General features: G+C 42.8%; 2 protein-coding genes and 1 long non-coding RNA gene across 9 annotated transcripts; 2 read left to right on the top strand and 1 right to left on the bottom strand.

Moving 5' to 3' along the window:
• Positions 1–1,359: 1,359 nt before the first annotated feature.
• Positions 1,360–2,120, bottom strand: LOC117764648. 2 transcript variants are annotated; one of them, XR_004614418.1, is made up of 2 exons: positions 2,090–2,120; positions 1,360–1,829 (listed from the first exon to the last, which is right to left on the bottom strand). It is a non-coding gene; the product is annotated as an uncharacterized LOC117764648 (long non-coding RNA). The 2 variants fall into 2 exon arrangements; XR_004614419.1 differs by lacking the exon at positions 2,090–2,120 and adding an exon at positions 2,010–2,056.
• Positions 1,618–12,529, top strand: LOC117764643 (suppressor of tumorigenicity 14 protein homolog). Of its 2 annotated transcripts, none has more exons than XM_034590586.1 (19): positions 1,618–2,279; positions 3,900–4,056; positions 4,400–4,530; positions 4,654–4,724; positions 4,799–4,992; positions 5,289–5,324; positions 5,547–5,775; positions 6,099–6,235; positions 6,731–6,828; positions 7,835–7,935; positions 8,428–8,561; positions 8,657–8,761; positions 8,912–9,019; positions 9,146–9,262; positions 9,401–9,526; positions 9,617–9,800; positions 9,903–10,174; positions 11,179–11,315; positions 11,628–12,529. In XM_034590586.1, the coding sequence occupies exons 1-19, from the start codon at positions 2,238–2,240 to the stop codon at positions 11,787–11,789; spliced, it is 2,541 nt and encodes an 846-aa protein (XP_034446477.1). In that variant the 5' UTR covers positions 1,618–2,237; the 3' UTR covers positions 11,790–12,529. The 2 variants fall into 2 exon arrangements, with proteins under 2 accessions (XP_034446477.1, XP_034446476.1); XM_034590585.1 differs by having other exon boundaries at positions 3,897–4,056.
• LOC117764645 (tyrosine-protein phosphatase non-receptor type 7-like) lies at positions 4,298–24,774 on the top strand. Of its 5 annotated transcripts, none has more exons than XM_034590590.1 (12): positions 4,298–4,312; positions 17,397–17,399; positions 20,244–20,395; positions 20,627–20,807; positions 20,936–21,020; positions 21,114–21,193; positions 22,241–22,378; positions 22,491–22,682; positions 23,249–23,442; positions 23,758–23,871; positions 23,946–24,030; positions 24,367–24,774. In XM_034590590.1, exons 3-12 carry the CDS (start codon positions 20,295–20,297, stop codon positions 24,457–24,459), a joined length of 1,263 nt encoding a protein of 420 aa, XP_034446481.1. In that variant the 5' UTR covers positions 4,298–4,312; positions 17,397–17,399; positions 20,244–20,294; the 3' UTR covers positions 24,460–24,774. The 5 variants fall into 5 exon arrangements, 4 of the variants coding, with proteins under 4 accessions (XP_034446481.1, XP_034446479.1, XP_034446480.1 ...); XR_004614417.1 differs by lacking the exons at positions 4,298–4,312; positions 17,397–17,399 and adding exons at positions 16,725–16,881; positions 18,793–18,870 and having other exon boundaries at positions 23,763–23,871; positions 24,367–24,423; XM_034590588.1 differs by lacking the exons at positions 4,298–4,312; positions 17,397–17,399 and adding exons at positions 16,730–16,881; positions 18,793–18,870.
• The last annotated feature ends 406 nt before the right edge of the window (positions 24,775–25,180 follow it).

The following is a 25,180-nucleotide window of genomic DNA, read 5'->3' as shown; positions in this document are numbered from 1 at the left end:
ATTTAATTAGTGTCAAATTACCCTCATGAAGAATTTATGTCCATTTCAAACAGTTTAAGCTGAATTTGTTGCTTCAGTTCTTGGCTCCGCCCCCTACCCTGCCTCTGATTGGTTAGAGCGTGATGATAAGGGGGCGGTTCTCTGACCATCTCGACTTAAAATCCGTCGACCTTCGTTATGTGACGAATGACGTCATTCGAGAATCTGTTTCCACTGAGGACGGACGGTTACCATGGAAATCACAACTTTACTGTAACCGAAATCTACTGAGTCTGTTTCCTTTGTTGATTACAATGAGTTTTATAATCTCTACTTCCGGGAAACATCTGAAGAATTTTGTCACTTTTTATTGATCTTTGATGATTCCAGTTTCAGGTTGCTCAAAGCTCAAAGTTTGTATTTTGACCAACTGATTGATACGATTGATTCACGATCGATTCTCTTTGTTTCATGTGACGAATCATTTCAGGTCTTTTCACAGATAATATGAAAGTGAAGATGTTGTTTTGTTAGTTTGCTCTTTAACCGTCTATCAGCTGCTTTTATTTTTAAAAACGTTTCACTGGGCGTGCGTCCGTTCGTCTGAAGTGCTGGTTACACGTCAGCAGAGGAGGTGACCTGCAGTGTCAAGGTCACAGGTTTGATTCCCGCCCCTTTTCAGATGAAGACGACAAACGTGACGAAGCAAACTGGTGTTGTTCTTGTAAACAGGCCGAGAGGCGAGAAGCAGCACTTCAGCCGCAGTGACGGCGTTTGGTCCGGTGGAGAGATGGAGGGTGATGTTCTGTCTCAGAGAGAGTGAGTGGAGGTGAATGAGTGAAGGAGAAAACAGCATTAAAGCACAGAGGTGTATATTCCATTCCACTAATAAAGAAACAGAAACCAGAAGTCGTGTGGCGAGTTTTTCTTCTTTGAAACAAATATTTGACTATAAATTGATGCAGCTTCAATGATCATCACATACAGAACATCGCCTGAATTAAAGTCGGCAAGAAAGAAAATCTATGGATTTTTCAGTGAAATTATTATAATGTTTTGTGTTAAAATATAATCAATCATCTAGAAGAAGATGAAGTCAAAGATCATTGACAATTTTGGTGAAATTGAGAATTCCTTTTCTTTTCTTTATTGACAGTCTCTCATCTCATAATTCTGACTTTTAATTCAGTTTTCAAATATATAATATTTTTCTCTCCCATTATTTGTAATGTTTCAGTTCTTTTGTTTTTTAAATGTTTTAAATTGGTATAAAAGGGAAATAGAGATTTCAAAAGACAGAGAGTAAAATCAGGATTAAAATATTGTGTAATATTATATTGTTATCACATTAAATCCAGATTCAAGTCAGATTTTAATTCATTTCATTGTATTTGTTTCCATTAAATAATTTAAGTCTCATAATTCGGACTTTAGAAAAATTAATTAATTAATTTAGCAAAAATCATAAATATTCTTTACATTTGTTTCCCAACATGATTCGTATGACGTCATTTTCTGCGGTTTTCTGTTTCTCACTTATTCATGAGAATAGTAGCGAGGGTTTCGGTCGCGCAATGAATCATGGGAAGTCAGGGCTCAGGTGTCTACCCGCGGGGACCAATCACCTCCCGTCAGAGTCTCGGAGCCTGTTTCCGGGTTCTTGTCTGCAGGTGCGTCGCTCCCTCCGGTTCCTCCGCTGTTCGAACCCGCTGTTCAACCCGCTGTTCAACCCGCTGTTCCACCGACCCGGCGCCGGTACCGATACCCGGAGATCAAACCCGAAGCTCGGCTCGAGGATCAGACTTCACACCGGACGTTTTCTTTCACTTTGAGGTGGACACCTGTCTCACCTGTCTCTGCTCACCTGTCTCACCTGTCTTCTCACCTGTCTTCTCACCTGTCTCTGCTCACCTGTCTCACCTGTCTCAGCTCACCTGTCTCACCTGTCTCTGCTCACCTGTCTTCTCACCTGTCTCTGCTCACCTGTCTTCTCTCCTGTCTCACCTGTCTTCTCACCTGTCTCTGCTCACCTGTCTTCTCACCTGTCTTCTCACCTGTCTCACCTGTCTCTGCTCACCTGTCTCACCTGTCTTCTCACCTGTCTTCTCACCTGTCTTCTCACCTGTCTCTGCTCACCTGTCTTCTCACCTGTCTTCTCACCTGTCTTCTCACCTGTCTCACCTGTCGTCTCCATCTATTGCGGATCACCGGTAAAAAAACAAAGGTAGAACGAGCGGAACCTGCGGATCTTTGACGTCATGGATTTCCTGGACTCGGGACAGAAGTTCAGTCCGACTCGGGTGAGTCTCACGGTGACGTCACCGCTTTCTCAGTATCACAGAAACTAAACTGAGACTTTATCTGTCAATCAAAGATAAACACGATCAACATGTGGAGAACAACAACGAGACTTTTTATCAAACTAGTTTTCACTGTTGTGTTCCACAGTTTCTCTTCTGAGGAGCAGGTGAGTGCACACCTTAGACTGGAAATAATATATATGTTATATATGTGTATATATATATATATACATATATAACATATATTATTACTGGAAATAATTTTTCCAGTCTATCTGTGCACCCACCTGCTCCTCAGAAGAGAGGCCCCTGCAAATTAAGAAAGCTTGTGTTGTAGTTGGATGTATTGGTGACGTTCGATCCCGGCTGACGAGCAGCAGACTTCAGTAACTTCACAAAGCTTGTTGCAGGTTGAATTCACAATTAGTTCACATCACACTGCAGAAGGTTTTAACAGTCGCTGTAGATTTTATAAGAAAGTCAATATTGACATGGCGGCTATGTTCCTCTGCTGTCACGCTGAGGGCGGGAAACTTCAGTCCTATTCTCACCACGATAACTAACTAACTGGGATCGAGGTTTCAAACCACAGACTGTGAATAAACATGGACGACATGACAGTTCCCGTAAGTGAAACCGAATCATGGGACTGAGGCTTCATGATCGACAGCCGAGACTGACTCACGATTGGTCAGTACTGAGGCACCTGACTCCAAGGACGTCGTCGTGCAAGAGGGCAGCGTTCATCCTGAGATGTTTCAGCTTCATGTGCACAATGGGGGGGAAACGTGTCATCCATCTTTCTTTTCACTTGTACTTGTATCAAAGTGAAAATCATCCACATCACCGCCGCTCGTCCGTCTGATTCACAGAACAACACAAATACAGAAAAGAGTTTAGCATCAGAGCTGAGATGCTTTTAATATTTTATGTCACAGTCAAAAGCAACAGATTCTAAAATTCAAGAAGAATCAACAAATGTTCTTTGCATTTTTTGATTGAAAATGATCAATTCACCATCAATATTTCTCACAATCGACTAATTGATTAATGGAAAAATCTGTTGGTTCACACCTCGGCTTCAGATCAGTAACGTCAGTGTCACAGGGTGTGGATGTTCTTTGTAAATCTGATTCTCTAGGAGGAGGCAGGACATGACAGGTATCAGCCGTGAAAACATTCCTAACACACGCACGCACACACCACACACACACACACAGACACACACCCTGCCTCACCGAGTCAAACAGGTTCTCAGATTTTTTCATCGTCGGCATCGTGAGTTTTCTTAAAGCAGCATGTTGTCGTCTGACGAGCAGCGTGAAGAGTCAGTTCACCCCAATTATACACAAACAGAATAGTTAACACACAAAACACACAGTAATTAAGTTCTAACTGCACTTAGTAGTACAAGTATATAATAAAAACCTATAAGATAGAGAGAGAACCCTGGTTTTATTAATATCCCTGTTTCTCAGTGTAAACCACCAGAAAACGTCTTAAATCCGTTCTCTCAACAGTTTGTTGTAGCGTCCAACAACAGCAGCGATGTTTTCACAGTAGAAACCAGAGACTTTATCTGACCCCCCCCCCCCCCCCCCCCCCCGTCTTTGTCAGCAGGACATTGACTGGGACACGACCCACCAGTTCCTGCCGGCCGCAGACAACAAGCATCTGGAGAAGAAACCCAGGAAGAAGCTGTGGATCGGACTCGGCCTCGTGCTGTCAGCCGCCGCCGTGTCTCTGCTGACCGGATTGTTGGTGTGGCACTTCCACTGTGAGCGGATTTCAACTCGCGTTATCTGTACTTTTTGACAGTTTGACAGTTTGACAGGTTTTACTTTGACTGGAGATGGTAGAACATGTTGCACAATTTATAATTTAGCAGAGAGAAATCAACAGTTCACACAGAGACACAGTTTTTAAATTTATATAGATTATTTTTTTACTTCTCCTTCTTTGTGAAACACTTTATTTTGAAAGGTTTGCATTATTTAGAATTTTTGCGTTGTTAATTCATAACTGTGAATGAAGTAGACCACCTTTTAATGGTGAAATATATGGCTGACAAATATGGGACAGATGGTCGGACTCTAACCTGCGTCGTCTCTCTGCGTCAGTACGAAGTGACGTCAGAGTGAAGCGAGTCTACATCGGCTCCATGGGAATCCGGGACCAGAGCTTCCTGCCCGAGTACGAAGATCCCGACAGTCCACAGTTTTCTAGCCTGGCCACTCTGGTCAGCCAACAGGTGAGACCTCACACAGCCCCAGAGCATCATGGGAGTTCTCCATACCAGTAAATGATGTCACTTCTGCTTCCTCTGTTTCTCTGTTTTGACCTGACGACGTCACGTGACCTTTGTCTGTTTCAGCTGAAGCTGATTTATTCTAGAAACTCTGTTCTGACCAAATACTTCCAAGGTTCCTCGGTCCAGGCCTTCAGGTACGAGTCACAGGTTTGAATTCATAGAACATTTGAACACTTCACATTAATGACTCCTGAACTCTGCTTGGCAGTGAGGGCGACAGTGGCAGCGACAGCCTGGTGGCGTATTACGAGTCCGAGTTCGACATCCCCGTCCCCCAGCAGGGGACGCTGGACGAAGCCATCCAGTCCCTGGAGCCAGCGGCAGGAAGTCAGCAGGGCCGACAGGGACGGATTCTGCTGAAACCCGTCGACGCTCTGAGCGTCAGCAGCGTCATCTCACGAGGTCAAAGTTCACATCCGACACACAACCCGATGTTTGTAGAGGATCGTTGTTTTATTTATTCATCAGTACTTACGATGTAACGACAAACTTCAACAAAGACAAAAACAGTCTCATGTGTAACGCAACATGATTTTTTATGAATTGTTATCGGCTGTTTGACCAAAAGATTCTTTCTTGAATCTGTTTCTTCAGGTATTTATTCTTAGTTTGATTTGTTCTTTAAATAATCAAACTGAAAAAATGTTCCTCAGAAAATGTTAAATTTACTAATAGATTGTTTTCTGTTCTTCTCACAGCCATCGATCCACGAATGTCGAGGACGTCGTTATTTGGTGAGAAGTTAAAATCCTTGTTAGTTAAAAATGTATTTTTCTCTTTTCAAGCTTTAGCTTTTAAGTTTTATTGAAGGGTTTCATATTCATGAATACTTCATCAAATTATGAATTATGAATCAAAAGCTTTTCAGAAATCTCTGTCTTAATGTTTCTCCGCCTGTGAAATATGTTTTTTGATTCATCGTGTTTTATATCTGGACTTTGTTCTTTTATTCTCAGAGAGGAAGTCCTTCAACATCCACGTCAGCAAGGCGGGAGTCCTCCGGTCTCCAGGGTTTCCAGACGCCTCCTACCCGCCCAACGTCTACCTGCAGTGGCGGCTCCGGGCCGACCCCGGCCACCGGGTCCGGCTGGACTTCCACACTCTGATCCTGGATGACGACTGTCAGCAGGACTTCATCAAGATCTACGACTCGCTGGCGGCGATAGAACATCGCTCGCTGACAGAGTGAGATGCTGCTGAACGTCGTCCAATCTGAAACTATCTGAAACCAGCTGGTTTAGAGAGGGAGACACAACGTGACGCTCTCAGATGTTTACAGAGAGTTTAAATTCAACTTAAACTCGCACTTGTACAAAATGTTGTCTTTGTGACTCGTGGGGTTCATCATGTTATCATCAGATGTGTCTGGAACAAGCCAATCTCATCTCCTGCCTTGTGATTGATAGTTTGATGAATCCAGAAATAACTGTGTCTCTCTCATGTCTGAGGACGTCCCGTCTCTCAGTGGACACAGGGACTGACGGTGTCTCTGTGTGTCCTCTCTCCAGACAGTGTGGTTACCCTCACGGCTCTCTCTCCTTCGTGTCCTCTGGAAACGTCATGTTGCTGACGCTGGTCACCAATGAGGAGAAGAACTTCCCCGGCTTCAGAGCAAACTACTCCCAGATTCCTCTGACGGCACAAAGTACGACCGGAGACACCAAACTGTAAAAACACTGATCAGACATGTTGAGTAGAACAACGAGTCTTAAACATGGAGGACAAACAAGGATGCAACTTTTCTCAAATTGTCAAATTATTGATATCATATAAAATACTTATTTTTACGGAACTGATAGTTGCTCCACAGATTATTTATACACATTTACAAATTCCTGTGAAATAAAACATTTAGTTGGTGAGTTGATGTGATTCCACTTAAAAAATGAAACCATCACATGATCTCGTGATTATAATGAATTAATTAATCAGGGAATAAAAACGATGATCTGCCTCACACGATGTTAAACTGAATATTCTTGGATTTAAGACTCTTGGAAATTAGAAAGTAAGTTAAATAACGAGTCCATCTTTTGTCTGAAGTTACCCATCACATTATTTCAGTGTCATCTCTGACCCCTGACCTCTGTGTTATTAATAAGCAGTTAGAAATGTGTGAACTGTTTGTCTCTGTGTGCAGAATGTGGAGGAACACTGAGCGCAGACAAAGGCTCCATCTCTTCACCTTTCTTCCCCTCAAACTATCCTCCAAAAACCTTGTGTGTCTGGAACATCGAGGTAAGTTGTGCTTGTGTCCTCTGGGGGGGGGGGGCAATATTCAGTACGCTGATGATTATCTGTTCTGAGATTGTTGCGCCAACAACAGAGCAAGAAATGTCTTAGACGCATGTAAATGTTTTTGAATGCACTGGAGAGCAGGGATTTGATAAGGAGATTACTTTTTATACCTTTTTTATATTTCTCAAGTACCGGTGGACAGAACAGGATCTGAGGCCTTCTCTCTCTGTCTCCTACATTGTTATATTTAATCACTATTTCCTTGGGTGATGTGAAAACGAGACGTGAAGATGTTTTTTTGCGTATTTTTCGCTCTTATTTTCCGTCTTGTAGCAGTTTTCCTTGAACAAGCAGCTGCCACTCAGTCAGAAGCTAATTAAGATATTCACATATCTCCAATTTACTTCTGACTATTGATAATTCAAGTTCATTAGATCTACAACATCATTCTCAGAAGTTCAAACTTAATTTAAGGTATCTTAAATCTCTCTCTCTCTCTCGTTGAGTCGGGGAAGTGACCGTCTTTAAAAGTGTGAACATTCTACGTTTAAACCTCAAAGCAAACTTGTGTAAAGCTGATTTTCACGTGACGCAGCCGCACATTATCAAGGTTTGATCCTTCAGGTTGTTTACGACCCTCCAGTGAACTGAGGAGGAAGAGGAGGACGAAGAGGAAGCAGAGCTGCGTCATGGTTTCTCTTCAGGTTCATACCACAGTGATGTTGTGCTGCTGCTCCACGTGAAGTCACCTTTACACAGTTTGACGCCTCTGAAGGCTTTGATGTGAAGTGTTTCCACACTGTGTCGAGAGCGAGTCGTCACATGATCTAAACGAGGCACAGGATTGGCTGGTTTACTGCCCCCACCTCAGGACCCGACTCATCGATTACTGAATTAGTTGCAAACTGTTATAATTGATTATAATCGTTCAGTGGATTCGTTGCTGCAGCCCTGTTGTGCTGACATATGGTTTTGTTGACCCCGTCTGTCACTGTCTCTTCTTCAGGTCCCGGTGGAAAAGTTTGTGAAGGTTCAGTTCAGCAAGTTCCTCCTGGGAAATCAAAGCGACCAGTGTCCTGATGATTATGTTAAAGTCGACAATCAAAGGTCAGCAGCTTCCCTCCCTCTTGGTTTGTTGTACGACTTCTTCCTTCTGCTTCTCTTTCCTCCCTGGTCATCGTCCCACAATCTCTCATGTTCAGGTCTGGACCTGGGGGCTTACATGTGTTTCAGATGGTTTTTCTGTGACTTGAGAAACGACTTGAATACTGAGATTTAGAGACTTTGATGCAACTTTGACTGTATCAGCTGTGACGTGCAGATCATGGGACTCTGGCACAGATGGTGATTTAGATTCGCCAGGACAAGTTTAAGACCAACAAGGTGAAGACCAACAAGTCAACCTCCGGCCGAAGACTGAAGACATTAAACTTGTGACTTTTTTGTGAAATGTGATGGTTCAGAAAGTGATGACCTTTTGTCCTTGAATGACCTGAGACTGGAGACCTGCTCACTTGTGTACATCACTGTTTCACCCACATGTTGTCCTGTCCACACGACCACGTACCTGAACGCATCCCTTGTCTCTTTGTGTTGCAGGCTGTGTGGCAGGAAGTTAAAAAACACAGTCATCACCAGCCAAAGCAACACGATGACCATCAAGTTCAACTCCGACTCGTCCTACGTTGATCAGGGTTTCACTGCCGAGTATGAAGCTTTCGTCCCGAACAATCGTAAGATTCTCTTCTTTTAGTTTCAGATTTCATCTCTCAACTTGACCTCCTGTTTTAGAGTCAATCACTTCTTTCACTGTCTGATTGTTGAGCAGCTTGTCCGGGGAGATTCCAGTGCACCAACAACCTGTGCATCAACAAGACTCTGCATTGCGACGGCTGGAACGACTGTGGAGACGGCAGCGACGAGGACAACTGCAGTGAGTCTGAGCCCTGAACCATCAGACGTGTGCTGGAATGTGTTGTTTCATATGAAAAGAGTTTATTATATTAGATCTGGTTGTATCTCCTGCTGCTGTAGGAGCTCTGTTGCTAACACAATGTTGTCGTCTGTGTGTGTCTGTGCTCAGCGTGCGATCCGTCTCAGATGAAGTGTAACAATGGACGCTGTAAACCCAGGTTTTGGGAATGTGACGGCTCTGACGACTGTGGAGACCGGACGGATGAAGAAAACTGTGGTGGGTTCAAGTGACGGCCGAATAAATCCAACTTCCAGAAACTGAACTTATTAAACATGTATTCCAGGTTATAGTCAGTTTCCTCACTGACGATCTCACTGCTGTGATGTTTCTGCGTCTTTGTAGAAAAGTGTAAACCAGGAGAGTTTTCCTGCAGAAACGGAAACTGCATCCCTGAGAAGTTAAAGTGCAACGGAGAAGACGATTGTTCCGATGGATCGGACGAGTCCAGATGTGAAAAATGTAAAGAAACGCCTGATTCCTCAAACAGCTCCACTCACACAGACACAATGAAAAACAAGAGTTGGGCGACATTTCACATGTTCAGCTCAACGCTCATTTCAGTGTCAGTACTGATGATGTGCACCTCCTGTTGTTTAGCTCTGGTACTGCAGCAGTGTTCAGAGTTCACCTTCCGCTGCAGGAACGGACGCTGCATCAGCAAACTTAACCCGGAGTGTGACGAAGAGCAGGACTGTGAGGACGGCTCGGACGAGGACAACTGTCGTACGTCTCGAACACAGAAAGATAACAGCTGATCTCAGCGTGATGTCACCGGTAACGTCCCCGTGTTTGTCTCGTTTCTGTGTTTCTCAGAGTGCGGGACGAGGCCGTACAGAAGCTCGCGCATCGTAGGTGGTCAGATGTCGCGGGAGGGGGAGTGGCCGTGGCAGGTCAGCCTCCACATCAGGGGCACGGGTCACGTGTGCGGAGCCTCCGTGTTGAATCACCGCTGGCTGCTGACCGCCGCTCACTGCGTCCAGGACGCCGGAGCAAACAAGTAGGAGCCTCGTCCATGAAGTGTCAGAGCTGGTTTTTGACCTTCAAACATCATGTAGTCGCACATCTTCAGCTCTGACCTCAGGTGTGTGTGTTGATGCAGGTACTCTCAGCCTGACCAATGGGAGGCCATGTTGGGTCTGCACGTGCAGAGTCAGACCAATGAGTGGACAGTGAGGAGGAACATAAAGCAGATCATCGCCCACCAGGACTATAACCCCATGACCTACAACAACGACATCGCCCTGATGGAGCTGGACAAGAACGTCACCCTCAACCAGAACATCTGGCCCATCTGCCTCCCCTCCCCCACCCACGACTTCCCAGGAGGCCAAATGGCGTGGATCACCGGCTGGGGCGCCACCAGAGAGGGAGGTAAGCAGCGTCACAACCAACAGCCTCAACACAATAAAACTTAAAACCAGCAGCTTGGTTACAGAGAGTCTGATGTGTGAGTGTGAACATGAGAAAGTTTCCTCCTTCTCTCCCTGAACGTCTGTTCTCTGTGACTCTGCTGAGTGGGTTCCATCTCCTGTGAGAAGAACTGACTGAGAGTCAGCTTCAACTGTCACAACCAGCTCCAGGTGAAGAGTGAAGCTGAACTGAGATCAGTTAAAAAGACTCAGAAGTTATTAAAAACAATAATATTCAGCAGGAAACTTTAAAAATATGAATTCTGAACACCACCCACTCTTGGTTGATTGACAGGTGATAAACGCCACAGTGATGGTGGCAAAGTGACAGAAGCCACAGAAAGAGAATTATTAATAAAACTATAAAAAACAATTATACATCTTTAATTAAAACTGTTGTGAGACAATTTATTTAATATTTCACTCACTTCTCAGATTTAAATCTCTGGTCTGATTCCTGCAGGAAGAATAATCTATATTTAATCTACTTAATATTCCAGCTCTTCTGGGATCTGTTCAATTTACTCAAATAAATAATGATTATTTTTATATATATATTTATCTATGTTTAAACACTAAAAACATGGTGATATGTAATTGACTATTCTCCACCTGTTCTGCTCACGGGTTAAAATTGTATGTACACAGATAAAAGTAATTAAAAATATTTCTAGTAGTTGAGTCTTTTCCTACATATTTATATCACAGTTGAAATGTGTGTCTGCTTCAATCTAAAGTCCAACGTGTTTGAGCTCTGACATCTAGTGGTAAAAGTCGTGTATTACATGAAATCTCACGGCAGCAGGTGAGTGTTGACCCGTGATGACGTGAGGTTTAGATTTTAAACAGATTCTGGTGTTCGGTGACCGTCACACAAACGTTAGCGTTATTCTTTTATTTAATGCAGGAGCAGCAGATATTTAAACCTTGAGCTGAAAACGTGTCTCTGCTCGTCTTGTCCTTCAGGCTCGGTTGCGATGATCCTGCAGAAGGCGGAGGTTCGGATGATTAACGGCACCGTGTGCAAGAATCTGATGAACGACGAGGTCACGGACATGATGCTGTGTGCCGGGGTCCTCAAAGGAGGCGTGGACGCCTGCCAGGTACGAACCAATCACATGATCCCATAATACACCATCAAAACTGGAGATTTGAAAATAAGCCTTGAGAACGCAGTGCCGGGAGGCGGGGCTAAGCCTCACCTACGCCCCCCCTAAATCACGCCAAATTTGACACTGCACTTCTTCGGGCCCTAAACATTACACATGCCAAGAGTGAAGCTGATGAGACGAATGGCTCTTGAGATCTTCCACAGACAGAAAGACAGATTTGTTGATTTGAGTTAGATGAATGTGTTTGGGTCGAGGGTCTCCTCCTGACATCACTTCCTGAAACGTTCCTCTCCGACCTCTCAGGGCGACTCCGGGGGGCCGCTGTCCGTCAGGGGCCCCAGTGGGCGGGTCTTCCTGGCCGGACTGGTGAGCTGGGGCAACGGCTGCGCTCGCAGGAACAAACCTGGCGTCTACACCCGGATCACCAAATACCGCGGCTGGATAAAGGAGAAGAGCGGAGTGTAGCCGCCGGGCAGCAGACGGGCTCACGTAGTATTTTTCGGCAGCAGGTGAATGTTCTCTGATGGTTTTTATTCTTCTGGTTTCAAATATAAAAACTGTCAAATGATTCATATTCACGACAGAAGAAAAACCATCATTCAGTGAAACAACTAACATGTGCGACCATGTTATGAAGCAGGGATGTTTTTAGGTGAATGTTTTGTTATGAATTTATATGTCGTGTTTTTTTTTTTTTAATGGAACATTGGTCTGTTCCTTTTGAAACTCACTGTTTGTAAATAATGATTTAAGCATAATTATTTCATTTTACACTTTAGTGTCAGAATTCTTATAAATTGTGATAATCACACCAATGGATTTGGATGATTCATCACATTCCAAATTCTTCTTAAACGTTTAAATCATACATCGATTATCAATTCATTTATCAACTGGGCCTTTTGTGATCTTTCCCAACAATTCACACAGAGAACTTAAGAAATAATGAATGACTATAAAACAACGTTTAAATACCTCTCCAGTATCCACAGAAAGTGTTTAATGGAACTTCAGTGAAGGGGTTCCTCAGGGAACCGCCCTGGGTCCTCTGATGATTCACACAACGGAGGTTAAATACCAGATTTCATCCAAAGTTTTTAACAGAATATCGATAATCAAGAACAAAAAAGTTAAAACATATTTAAATTACTACTTTAATGTTCTCTTAAGAACTCTCTTTCTGGTTTTCTACGATAAAGATGCTGATTCTTTACAGCAAAAATGAAGTTAAATAATATTTTTTTTAAATCTATTTGTATTAATCGATATTTACTAGATAGGAATGTGAATACAACGTGATTCCCTTAAAAGTGTTTTTATTTTTGTAGAGAATTTTTTTATTACGTCAACCTTTCTATTTTTTTTTTACTTTGAGCTGAAAAACCTTGAAGCAGCTTGTTTTCGTCACAGTTGTTTTTTTATGTCCGTGTGTTTTTGCAGTGACATCTTTCTGCTGATTGTATTTATTTGTACATTGTTGTAACAGTTGGTTTTCACATCCGTCTTTGCTTTTGAAAGAATGTGGTTTGTAGTCACATAATGAAAGAATGTGGTTTGAGTTTGTTCTCAGGGTGTTCATTTCTCTGCAGTGGCAACGTATTCACCAGCAGAGGGAGCTCTCGTGTGACTCTTTTATTCTTTGGGACCTGATTAAGTTGTAGTTTAATTTTGTTTATTAGAATTAATTAATTCCAATTCATGATTTAACAGAGAGACGTAGGTGAAGTTAATCCAATGAATCATTTTTATTTAAGTTGAAACAAACCAGTGCTTGAGTCACAAATACTTGTATGAAGGTTAATTTATACAAAACTCAAACAATAAAACCATTTACTAACGACATATTCACATGAAGTTGATCTGATCTTGTGTCTTTGAGTAACTGAAAAATGAACTGATACACAGCACATTAAGGTTCAACAAACTACAACAGAACTACACCAGAACTACAACGGAACTACAACAGAACTACAACGGAACTACAACGGAACTACAACAGAACTACAACAGAACTACCTCCAAACATCAACCACACTTCATCCAAACTTCATCTGAAATACGTGTCCCTGACATGTCGGAGCACTGTGAAGACACCGATGAGGACGATCTCCACAACAGACAGCTGAGATAAACATTGAGCAGCTACATGTCGGCTGTACAGTATGTAGGGCAGAAGAGATATACATCTTCACATCTACATCTACATCTTCGACTTCATGTGAAGATACGTGAGTTAAAAACATCTTGACGAAGACACGACCCTTAGTTCACATGTTCACTTCAGTGAAAATGCAAAACTGATATGAGATTAGAGATAGAGAGTAACTGCTCAACAGGAAAGTCTTGTTGCCTCTTTAGAGATTAGACACGGCAGCTTCCAGCTAGCTGTCCATCAAACATGAACAACATTCCCACGTATTATCTTGACACGCCACCTGGAAACCTGCGATCGCACTCGCTGATTTGGGATTTTTGTTTCCTGTTATGGAAGTTTTGTGGAAGCCGGTGAAAGGAGAAACTCAGGCAGCAGCTGATGTCTCATGCAGAAGGTTTTAATGTAGACGTGATGCATCAAGGAGACCAGAAGGTGAGACAACATACAAACACTAACGTGACCAGAGACCGTGACCTTCAGACTCTCTTCTGTAAGGTCACATGTAGTCTACTCAGAGGACACTAGAGGGTGCTGCTGCATCACCTTTTATTCCATCTAGCACCCAGTGACAATGTACAACGACACATGTATATTTATGATAAAAAAATTACCATTTTGTGCATAAATGTCACATATATAATAAAACAAAGAACAAAAATGTGTTTGAATAAATGTATAATCAAACATTCATAGCATATTATTTACATATATATGACCAATATGTGTCATAGATTCTTAACATTGAATAACTAAAGAAATACAATATATACTGTGTGTTTTCGCTTTTTCTGATTTGTGAAAAACAGTATGGACGTATAAGTTGAATAAATTGATATATAAAAACCATAAGCGAGATAATCAGTGACTGTACATAAAGAGGATCAACCCCCAGTGGACAAAACTGTGAACTGCATTAAAATATGTCATATTGTTTTCTGTTTTTTTTTAATTAAAATTTCACTCCACTATTCATACACTGTGTTTCCATGGTAACAGTCACTAACGACGAAATAGTAGTGGAGTGAACATCAGAGTGGGAGCGCCCCCTGGTGTTTCTTTGTTGTCTTTGCTTCATGCGTCACTGAATTTTCCAGAACAACATTTTCAATAAAGTCAAGGGCCCAAAGAAAATGAAATCTAAAATTAGATTAGAATGTATTTAAAAGATACTAAAAATACAAGATGTTAATAAACAGTGTGGAACATGAATATGTGAAATATGACACAAACATTTTTATTTAAATGTTCCTGTTAAATAAAACAGTAAAATAATCATTCACTGATCATCTTGTTGTTAAATTGTTTAAAAGATGAATGGACTCTGGTGCGGGTTCTTTCAGGCGTCACCTTTCTATTTACAATCGCATCTTGTTTTCCCCCCCCCCCCCGCTCTTCCCCTGATCTCATTCTGTTCCTGACCCTCAAACCCCTCTTCCTCTTTTCGGCGCCCCCACGTTCGTCTCTCCATTCTCGCTGCGTGTCCCTTTTATTGCACGGTCGACAGTTGTGAATGTTCAGTTTGTGTTTCAGCAGTGACTCGTTTTTCCGTCCCGCTGCTGAATTACCATAGAAACTAATGAGAAAGCTTCACAGGGGGACACTGAAGTCAACAACACTGCATCTGCTGGAGTTGGCTCCGACACTCAGGTCTCATTCACTCAGTCATTCTGCCTTCATCGTTCAGGAGGGAAATTTGGTTTGTAGACATCTAAGTTAAAAACCATTGAAGACGTTCAGCCGCTCTAATCGCACAACGCTCAAAGAATCACAACAGGCAAACGATGAAGAGCAATAAAATGTACGAAATATAAAGAAGTTACAGAAACACGATATTAAAATGAGTTATTAAAATGAAGAAACTCCCTCCCGCCCCGACATATACAAATGTAAATACTCAACCGCACAGTTAACGGTTCACGTGTTAAAAAACGAAGAACGTTTTCGCCTGTAGCTTTGTTGCTAGGCGACGGCTGTAACAGGGGGACAACCTGATGATGCAAGAGGAAGACCGGACCCTCTCATTTTGGTTCAACCTGACCAGGTCTACGTCGGCTGCGTAGACCTGGTCCTCCGCTGAGTTGAGACGCACTTGTTGATTTGTGACGTTTTAAGGCCTCGAGTTTGACATGTTGTTCAGCGCCATCTTGTTTTTTGCAACCAGACGTAACCATATTTGGAGGAGCAGGGGGTGGAGCCTGACTGAGAGCTTGAGGACACTACACACCCGCCCTCAACTGCCCCCTGCACCCATTGGATGGTACTATCTGTCAATCACTCTGTGGTATCCCCCCCCCCCCATACATCCGGTGCTTCATGGTCTGTTTGACTCTAAATGATCATAATCTACTAAACGAACATCAGCTGTTTGAAGAAGACTTGAAACTAGAGACTGAGACAGAAACTCCTGAATGTTTACTGACGTTATAAAGTGAGAAGTAGAGTCACTTTCTGTAGACTCTATAGAAACTACCAGAGGAGTCGCCCCCTGCTGGTCACTACACAGAATGAAGGTTTTAGCCACTTCTGCTTTGAGTTCACTTTCCAGACACAAGAGTCTACGTCTGTTTTTATAAACAGTCGTTGGATGCTACAGTGAATAACTTGAGTTCAACCTCGTGTGAACATGACCAATGTGTTCAGCATCAGACGAACACAATAAGACAACAGCAACATGGCGGAACAACAGGCCCGAACACCAGCAGCAGTTTTGTAATCAGTTTTTTTGGCAGCACACAAATTAAACTACGTGATGGCTCTGAACAATCATCGTGACCCCTGCGGTGTGATTCTCGTCTGACTCAGAGCAGCAGATCTGTGGCGAACCACGGTGTCTCTCCTGTTAATTCTATTTCTATGGTGACTGCTAATAGCGCTCGCAGGTTCGCCACGCCGACTGCGTCTCGATGGGATCGTATCCTGCTGCTGTTCATCTGACAGCCGGAGAGAAGAAGACATGTAGAATCAGTTTATACGACCCCACTGAGAAACAGTGCTGATGGCATCACGCACACACACACACACACACACACACACACACACACACACACACACATGCACACAAATACACAATAGTCAAGCCCGTGGCATGCAGTCTAGAGGGGACCCATAACCTTGGATGAGGGGAATAGAAAGTGTGTGTGTGTGTGTGTGTGTGTGTGTGTGTGTGTGTGTGTGTGTGTGTGTGTGTGTGTGTGTGTGTGTGTGCGTGTGTGATAATGAGAGAGTGGGCGGGTGCAGAAAAGGAAGTGGCAGAGAAGGTAGAAAGTAAAGACAGAACGACAGAGAACAACAGCAACAGATGAGAGAGAAGGAGACAAAGACGAGGACAGAGGAGAAGACGAGGGAGTGAGGAAGAGGAGGTGATGAGAACTTGGTGACCTGAAGGATTCTGTGAATGAACAGGTGAACTAACACACACACACACACACACACACACACACACACACACACACACACACACACACACAGAGTGAGAGTGACCATAGTTTAAATATTTAGAATTTAATGTTTACAATCTCTTAATGTGTGTTTTTCATTATTATTTAAGTATTTTATAATATCAGATTTATTCAGGACAGTTTGAAACTACTTGTAATTGTACTTAAGTGTTTCACTTTGATGCCGACAGTTACGGAATTCAAACATGTGATAATATAAAATAATATGATATAATGTAAGATTAAACTATTTCACAAATATCAAAAATACTTCTACATATTTTAAAGTGAAAATAACAAAGTTGAATGAAGATGCCAGTTTGGAATTTTCAGTAATTTGTTTTGTTTTCCCGTTAATACTTGTTTCAAGATTTTTGATACTAGATTTGAACTTGTAATAGATTATATAATAAAATAATATTTTCATACTTTGTTGTTTCTGTTTTTACCAAGTAAAATCCAAACATATTTATTACCAAGTAGGTTTCTGACTTTTGATTTAGGGCCTAACAAACATATTAAGTAGAAAAGTACTGTTAGTACAAGGAGAAAGATAGGAAACTAAAATAAAAGTAAAACATGTATAAAATATATGTACAATATCAGAATATGTGATAAATTACAGATCTGAGTTATTCTTACACTATTGATTAAAGTACTTTACTATCAGGTGTCAATTTACTACTTGTCACCTACACTCTAAAAAAAACTTAAATTTCCAGGAGAAATACTTGAGAAATATATGAAATAAATAACATTATATACAGTCACTGATCATCTTTTTTTAAAGTCAATAATCATCTATATATACAGACACTGATTGTCTTTATATACAGACACTGATTGTCTTTATATACAGCCACTGATTGTCTTTATATACAGACACTGATTGTCTTTATATACAGCCACTGTCACAGGTGTCTACATCAAAACACTTACAGACCTTGTTCTTAGCGACTGATGCTAAGCTAACTCTATCAAATATCTAACCTCAGCACCTCCGGGTCGGTTTTAACAGTTTTGTGAAACAAAGTCAAAAGTTCGGGTCAAAGTTCGAAAGCACAGAATTTTTCCGTTGTGAAGAAACATCGTGAAGGTTTAACGTAGATGTTTCCTTGAGATGATCGTGATCACGTCTGTGTTTACGTTGGACGAAGGTGTGTTTTCTATGTTTCTGTGCTGCGGCTGTACGATCTGACATGAATGATTCATGAGCAGCTGCTGTCGGTGTGTTAATAATCAACGCCTGGAGCATCTCTTCCTTTCTTTTATCATCCCTCCATCTTTTCATTTGCTATCTGACTCATTTTCTCTGTTTTCTTTCCCTCTAACCGAAATCTTCGAATCAGGGAAAAGACGGCTAGAAAAACAGAACATGTCTATTCCTGCTGCTTCTCTCTCTCTCTTCACCTCGTGTACTGTTGTTCTATCCTTCACTTTTACTTTCTCTCTCTCTCTCTCTCTCTCTCTCTCTCTCTCTCTCTGTTCACTTGTTTCTTCTTGCCCCTGATTTGTCATTTATTTCATTTGAAGAGGGTGAGAAATACACAGAGATACACTCCCTCTTTGAGTTTCTTATTTGGTCGGTTAGTTAGTTAGTTAGTTAGTTAGTTAGTTACCTGCTCAGGTAGTCGGCTGGTTGGTTGGTTAATGAGTTAGTTAGATGCCTGAGCAGTGTTGCTGACATGGAGAAGCAGCAGAACAACAACACCTGGTAAGAACGATCAGAACATTTATCAACACTTCCTGACAAACATGTAGTTGTAACTTTATTCTTAAAAAAACAACTTCTGTAACTGATCTTATTTGTCTAATCTGACCTAAATCATGTTGTTAACTAGAACTACCGCCCTGTGGTTATTTGCTTTTTCCCCAGGCTCAAATGAGATCACAGTGACCTTTTGACCTTTGACCTAAGACCACTGAGTTCTAATCGGTTCTTTTTTGAGTCCAAGTGAGTATTTGTACTAAATCTGAAGAAATTCCCTCAATGCATTCCTGAGATATTGTGTTCACAAGAACAGGTCGGGCGTACGGGGAAAACAAAGGATCCTGCCACTGGCTGTTGGCAGCGTGGAGACACAAATATTAACATATTTATCATTACTAAAATAATTATTTTACATTTATTTAGTAGCTGTTACTAAATGGAAATAAACCTCTACAGCTCCCCTAGAGGCTGTAATGTTCATTAAATTAGTGTTCATAACATTGCACTCGGGGGGGGGGGGGGGGGTCACAATGTTGTTATTGATATCATGTTAAAAAACATATATATGATATCGTGCAAATGAACATATGTTTTTGTTATGTTATGCTTCGTGATGATCGGTGTGAAAACCTTAAATTGGACTAAACTAAACCGATCACAATTTATCTATTTATCTATTTGATCTGGTTTGTGGTGCTAAAAATGTAAAGTTTGTCCTGAGGGTGACGCCATGTGGAAAGATCATGGGGGGGGGGGGGGTCGTTAATATCTGAAGAGCTGCTGATTCACTGTCTGAATGTATACGAAGGATCGTTGTGTCATCAGAGCCGTTGATGTTTCACAAGAAGACAGAACAGACCGAGGCTTCGTCTCATTGGGTTTCCGGATTTATTCAAGTGTTTGCAAACACAAACATCACGTGTGTGTGTGTGTGTAGGTTTAGGTTAAGATTAGGTAAGTCATAACTTTGGTTAACGTTTAAATCTACAGGAAATTTATGTAATGTCCTCTGAAGTCATGGAGACACAATCGTGTGTGTGTGTGTGTGTGCGTGGGACTTACTGATATGAGGAAACTCTCTTCCGATAGAGACACTGAAATGTTTCAGATCCAAACTGATGCGGAAACGCACTGAGTAGCACACACACACACACACACACACACACACACACACACACACACACACACACACACACACACACACTCGTCATCTCATCATTCCTTTTCTCGTTACTTCACACACATGTTGATTGAGGAGCTGACTGAAGAAACACGAGGAGCCTGAACGTAACGTTTTAATTTGTACAGAAGTTTGTTAATGACCCAACATCCTGTTGTTAGATCACAGACACTGTTGATACCTTTGATGTTGTGACGTGATGATGTGAGAGTTTTTCTCTTTTCCTTCAGAGTTTTTAAAGCAACAAATGTTGAATCTTAGCAGCGTCACTGAGTCGTGATCGCTGCTCTTCAGAGTTTCCTCCGTCTCTTTTAGTTTCTCTGTTAAGTTTCTGTTTTTGTGGCAGCAGCAGTTTCTTTCTGTCAATGTGTAAAATGTACGTTTCCTGTTATTGACTGAAAAGTTTAAAAAAAAATTCTGTGTCTGACTTCGACAGCTCGGTGATGTGACCAACACCTGAGACCAATACACACAAACACGTGTGAGTATGTCGGCAGTTCGCTCAGCCTCCCCTCCCCCCGGGGACCCGACCACCCCCCCGCCAATGACCACCCCCCCACGCAAAGCCTCGGTCCGCCTGCAAGAGAGGTGGGTGTCAACCACACATACACACACGTAAAATTATTTAAAATATCGTAACATTTTAAATCTTTTCATCTTCCCAAAGACGTTTGTCCCGACACTTTCCAAACATGTCGCCATCTTCAAATGTACTAATTACAAAATTGTTACTTATCGAATTTACTAAATGTCATAATTTCTATAAATTTCCTCTTTTTAAAACCTTTTATAATCTGAATTTGTCTTTGTGTTTTGTAGGCGGGGCTCCAATCTGTCGCTGCTACTAAATGTAAGCACGCTGGGGGAGGAGCCTGTGTGCTCTGTCTCCACCCCAAAGGAGGTGTGGCTTCAGCTGCTTCACACCTCCTCCCGACCACTCACACACGCCCTCCTGCAGCAAGCGGCCGCCGACACAAACGCACTGAACGTCGAGTACCAGGTAACGATCGTGTCAAACCCACTGAGTTTCTACAGTTTCAAAAGTTCACGTTAACTTCTGCATCTGAGCCGAGCATGAGACGAGGTGTGTTTGTTTTAACGTCCAGCTCGTCCCTGTCTCCTCCACAGAAGATCCCTCCGAACTTTGTGAGCACTGCAGAGCTCGACGTTCCAGGACACACGATGAAAGACAGATATAAGACCATCCTCCCCAGTCAGTGTCCCTCCCGTCCTCCCGTCCTCAGTAGAGACACAGTCAAATAAGTTTTCACTCGTTTATCACTGTCGTTTGTTGTTGACTCTTTAGATCCTGAGAGTCGGGTGATTCTGAGGAGCTCAGAGGACGAGGCGGGACCAGACCGCTACATCAACGCCAACTACATCAGGGTCAGAGTCTAACGATATTTCATATTGAGTCAAGCTGCCCTGCAGATTTCTAAACACTGACAGCTGGTATAGGTGATAAAACAAACACCTCCATGCTGCGGACATGTTGGAGGAAATTTATATTATCATTTTGTAGCCACTGCTTTAGAACACCAACTGAGATGGATAAAACTGAGCCCTCAGATACTGAGGTCTTCTGACAGGAAGGACCCATGGAGCTCGCAGTCATCTGTGTAGCAGCGATAAGAAAAACCACCAGACCACTGGAGGTGATAGAGAAGATAAGGGGATCGAGTACAGAACCCTGTGGGATCCCCTGAGAAGGAGAAAAAGAATCCTGCAGATCTGCAGCCACATTCCGACAGTTTGGATTTGGAGACACATTTTAAGGTTCTCACAATATTTGTGGAAGTGACGGGGAAAAAGAAAACAAGCAGTTTGAAACTGTCACTCAGCGTGGGCGTCAGTCTTCCTGTTTTGGTGTGTGTGTGCGTGTGTGTGTGTTTGTGTGTGTGTGTGTGTTTGTGTGGGTTGGACAGCGAAACAGACAGAAACTGAGTCATGAGCCATCGGTTTTGTCAGCGTAGGAATCTGACAACCAGGAAAACCACAGGAAGTAAGGGAGGAAGTGACACATCCTGAACTCACCCCCGCTCCACCAGCCCACGCACCCCTCGCACTCTGCAGCCTCAGCTGTGTGTGTTTTTGTTGCAGGGTAATGACAAACACAGTTTGTTTCACACAATTAAAAAGCTACAAACATGACATTTGTTAACAAGTATAAAAACATTCATGTAGATTAATTGTTGTCAATGAGTCTGAATTGTTGACTTCCTGTCACATGGGCTCAAAGAAGCCGTACGGTTTCAGACGCAGATGGAACACGATGGAGGTCTGTGTTTCAGTCAATAATTGTTTTATTAATTCGATAAAATTGTTTCTTGATCCATTTCACAATTTTTAAAACTAAAACCTCAGTTTTACAGTTTCCATATGTTGAGGTCGTCGATGTCGCCGCGGTAACTCACCTCTGTGTCCGTGCTGCAGGGTTACAACGGAGCCCCGAGGACCTACATCGCCACCCAGGGGCCGATGGTGCACACTGTGGGGGACTTCTGGGACATGGTGTGGCAGGAGAGGAGCAGCATCATCGTCATGATTACCAGACTCAAGGAGAACAACGAGGTGAGGAGATGGAACTGCTCTGTCCTCCTGCCGACAGATTATTACAAAGAAAGGAAAACTTTGGTCCATCAGTGGTTTTGTCCTTAAACATGCGTCTGTGCATTTGAGCCAGAAATGTGAGCTGTACTGGCCTCAGCCGAGGGACACGACGAGGACGAGTGTGAAGAGGGAGGATGAAGATGAGGAGGAGCAGAGGGAAGAGGACGAAGAGGATGGGAAGACGAGTCAATTCGGTAGATTCATCCTCAGAGTGAGAGACAGCCAAGAGAAGGATGGGTTCACGATCACCGACATGGAGATCCAGGTACACGACAAACACCATAAATCATCTGTTTCACTTTCAGTCACAGAAATAAGTACAAGGAAGAATCTCGAGCCCCAGAGCTTCAAGTCCACATCCACGAAATGTAATTTACCACCACAAGAGGGCGTCTCAATGAAAACTACAACTACAGACAGTCTGTTGATGTGGTGAAGCAGCGTGGGATGATGGGAGTTGTAGTCTTCTCCTGGTTAGGATTCCTTCAGTGTCGATGGTTCAGGAGGTTTTTATCAGGAGCTGAGTTCAGTGTTTCTCTGACTCGTCTCTGATTGGCTGTGAGTCGAGCTGCCGCTGACGTTTGCTCAGCTCGTTTCTCTGAAAACTTCAGATCCAGACGTCCGACGACTAAAATCCTTCATCTGCTTCAAATATACAGTATAGAGTGTAAAACCACCAAGATCTAAAAAGTCTAAAAATGTGACTTCAAACTGGATTAAAAGTCCCCTGACGTGTGTGTGTGTGTGTGTGTGTGTGTGTGTGTGTGTGTGTGTGTGTGTGTGTGTGTGTGTGTGTGTGTGTGTGTGTGTGTGTGTGTATTGTGTGGACAGGTATGTTCGGAGTGTCGTCCTGTCAGACACTACTGGTTCACCTCTTGGCCTGACCACCACATCCCACAATGCACCACTCCTGTGCTGGGGCTGGTGGAGGAGGTGGAGTCGTACAGCAGGTCCCTCCTACCGTCCGACTCCCAACCAATCACAGACTCCGTCCCCGGCCCTGGACCAATCATCGTCCACTGCAGGTTGGTTCCCGTGTTGTACATTCAGAGAAAACACACATGATCTCTGCAGCAGAATGAATACGTTACTTCCTGCCTCTGTCTGCTGCTCCACATGAACCCTTGTTGAACGCCTCAGAGCGGAGAATCTCCTGCTGTGTTGTTCCTGTGGGCTGTCGGACGAGGGTTTACAGTCATCCATTAACTCGATTTAGTTTTTGTCCTGTAGAGATGATCTGGATTTTTCCTTGAAATGGGTCAAAAAAGCAACTTTTGGAAACCAAACCTCTCTTCCTCTTCCTCCTCTTCCTCCTCTTCCTCTTCCTCTCCTCCTCTCAGTGCAGGTATCGGCAGGACGGGTTGTTTCATAGCGAGCAGCATCAGTTGTCAGCAGCTCAGAGAAACTGGCCAGGTTGACGTCCTGGAGACAGTTTGTCAGCTTCGACTCGACAGGTTGGTAAAAGAAAAAAATCTCTGGTTCTCTGTCGTCATGGTTCGACCTGTTAGCTAACATGTCTGACCTGCAGGGGGGGGATGATCCAAACCACAGAGCAGTACCAGTTCCTGTACTACACTCTGGCCCAGTACAGCTCCAGGCTGCAGCACGACCAGGTACCAGACCAACACACACTGAGATCCTTTTAGTGACCTGACAACTCGTCAAACAGTTACTGTCCTCAGAAAAGTTTAATATCTGACTTAATGTGAACTGATCACAAACTAAACTAAATGTCTCTAACTTTCTGAATTTCCTCATCTGACCGTGACTCTCAGCTCCGTTGGTTTCTAACGTAGACAGTAAATAAAGATGGACGACTCGTCTCCACTTCCTACCACTACTCTGAAATGAAGCCAAAATATCTCAGATATGAACGCTGCCATCTTGCACTGATGATGTCAGGGAATTTGTGACTTCAACACCTTTTAAAAACATATTTTTCTCTTCAGGAGCAGAATCAGAACCAGCAGAAGCCAGAGGAGGGCGTCAGCATACAGCTACACAACCTCCACCTGGACAACACACAAAACCAGAGGGACTGATGCCACACAGAACCTCTACGCTCCTGATGGAACCCAGGAGACCTCAGAACCAAACTCATGGAAACAAGACACAAACACCAGCAGCAGAATCCAAAGACCTGAGGCCGTTAAGGATCGAGAGTTAAAGAACCAGCAGAATCACAGGAAACAAACAGGAACTGAGACTGAACATCAAGAGAACCCGAAGAACTCATTCAGAACCGAGAACGTCAGAACTGAACCGAGAAGCTCGAACTAAAGGAACCAAGTTGAAAAAAAAACACAAAATGTCCTTTACAGTGTTTATATGAAATCAAATAAAATATAAATGTATGATCTTTGACTCAGTGAAAGTGTTTTTTTTTAGAAAAATCAATTTGATATAGGAAGTGAAGCTGTGAAGCAATGACTGTATATAAAGACGATCAGTGACGAGTACCTTGTGTGTCCAGCAGGGGGCAGTGTTTCAGACACACAGGAGTTTTTATCTCCTCTTGTTTCTCCTCTCTTCTTCTTCATATATCAGCCCCACCCAAACAGGAAGTGGAGCTGTCACTCTCAACCGAACCCCAAAACACGACCGATAACAAAGGAACTGTAGAATAAACAAAACCTCTAAATTACACATTATGATTATTGTTAATTTTACTTCACATATTGTCCACGTGGAGCCTTTGTTTGATTTGATATATTTAAAACGACCGGTGTAAAATGGAGATTTATTTTGAAGGGCTGCACCGGA

The sequence above is a fragment of the Hippoglossus hippoglossus genome, chromosome 7 (assembly GCF_009819705.1).
Source record: "Hippoglossus hippoglossus isolate fHipHip1 chromosome 7, fHipHip1.pri, whole genome shotgun sequence".
Classification (NCBI taxonomy): domain Eukaryota; kingdom Metazoa; phylum Chordata; class Actinopteri; order Pleuronectiformes; family Pleuronectidae; genus Hippoglossus; species Hippoglossus hippoglossus.
The sequence above is the reverse complement of the archived record's forward strand: the minus strand, read 5'-3'. Positions and strand labels throughout refer to the sequence as shown.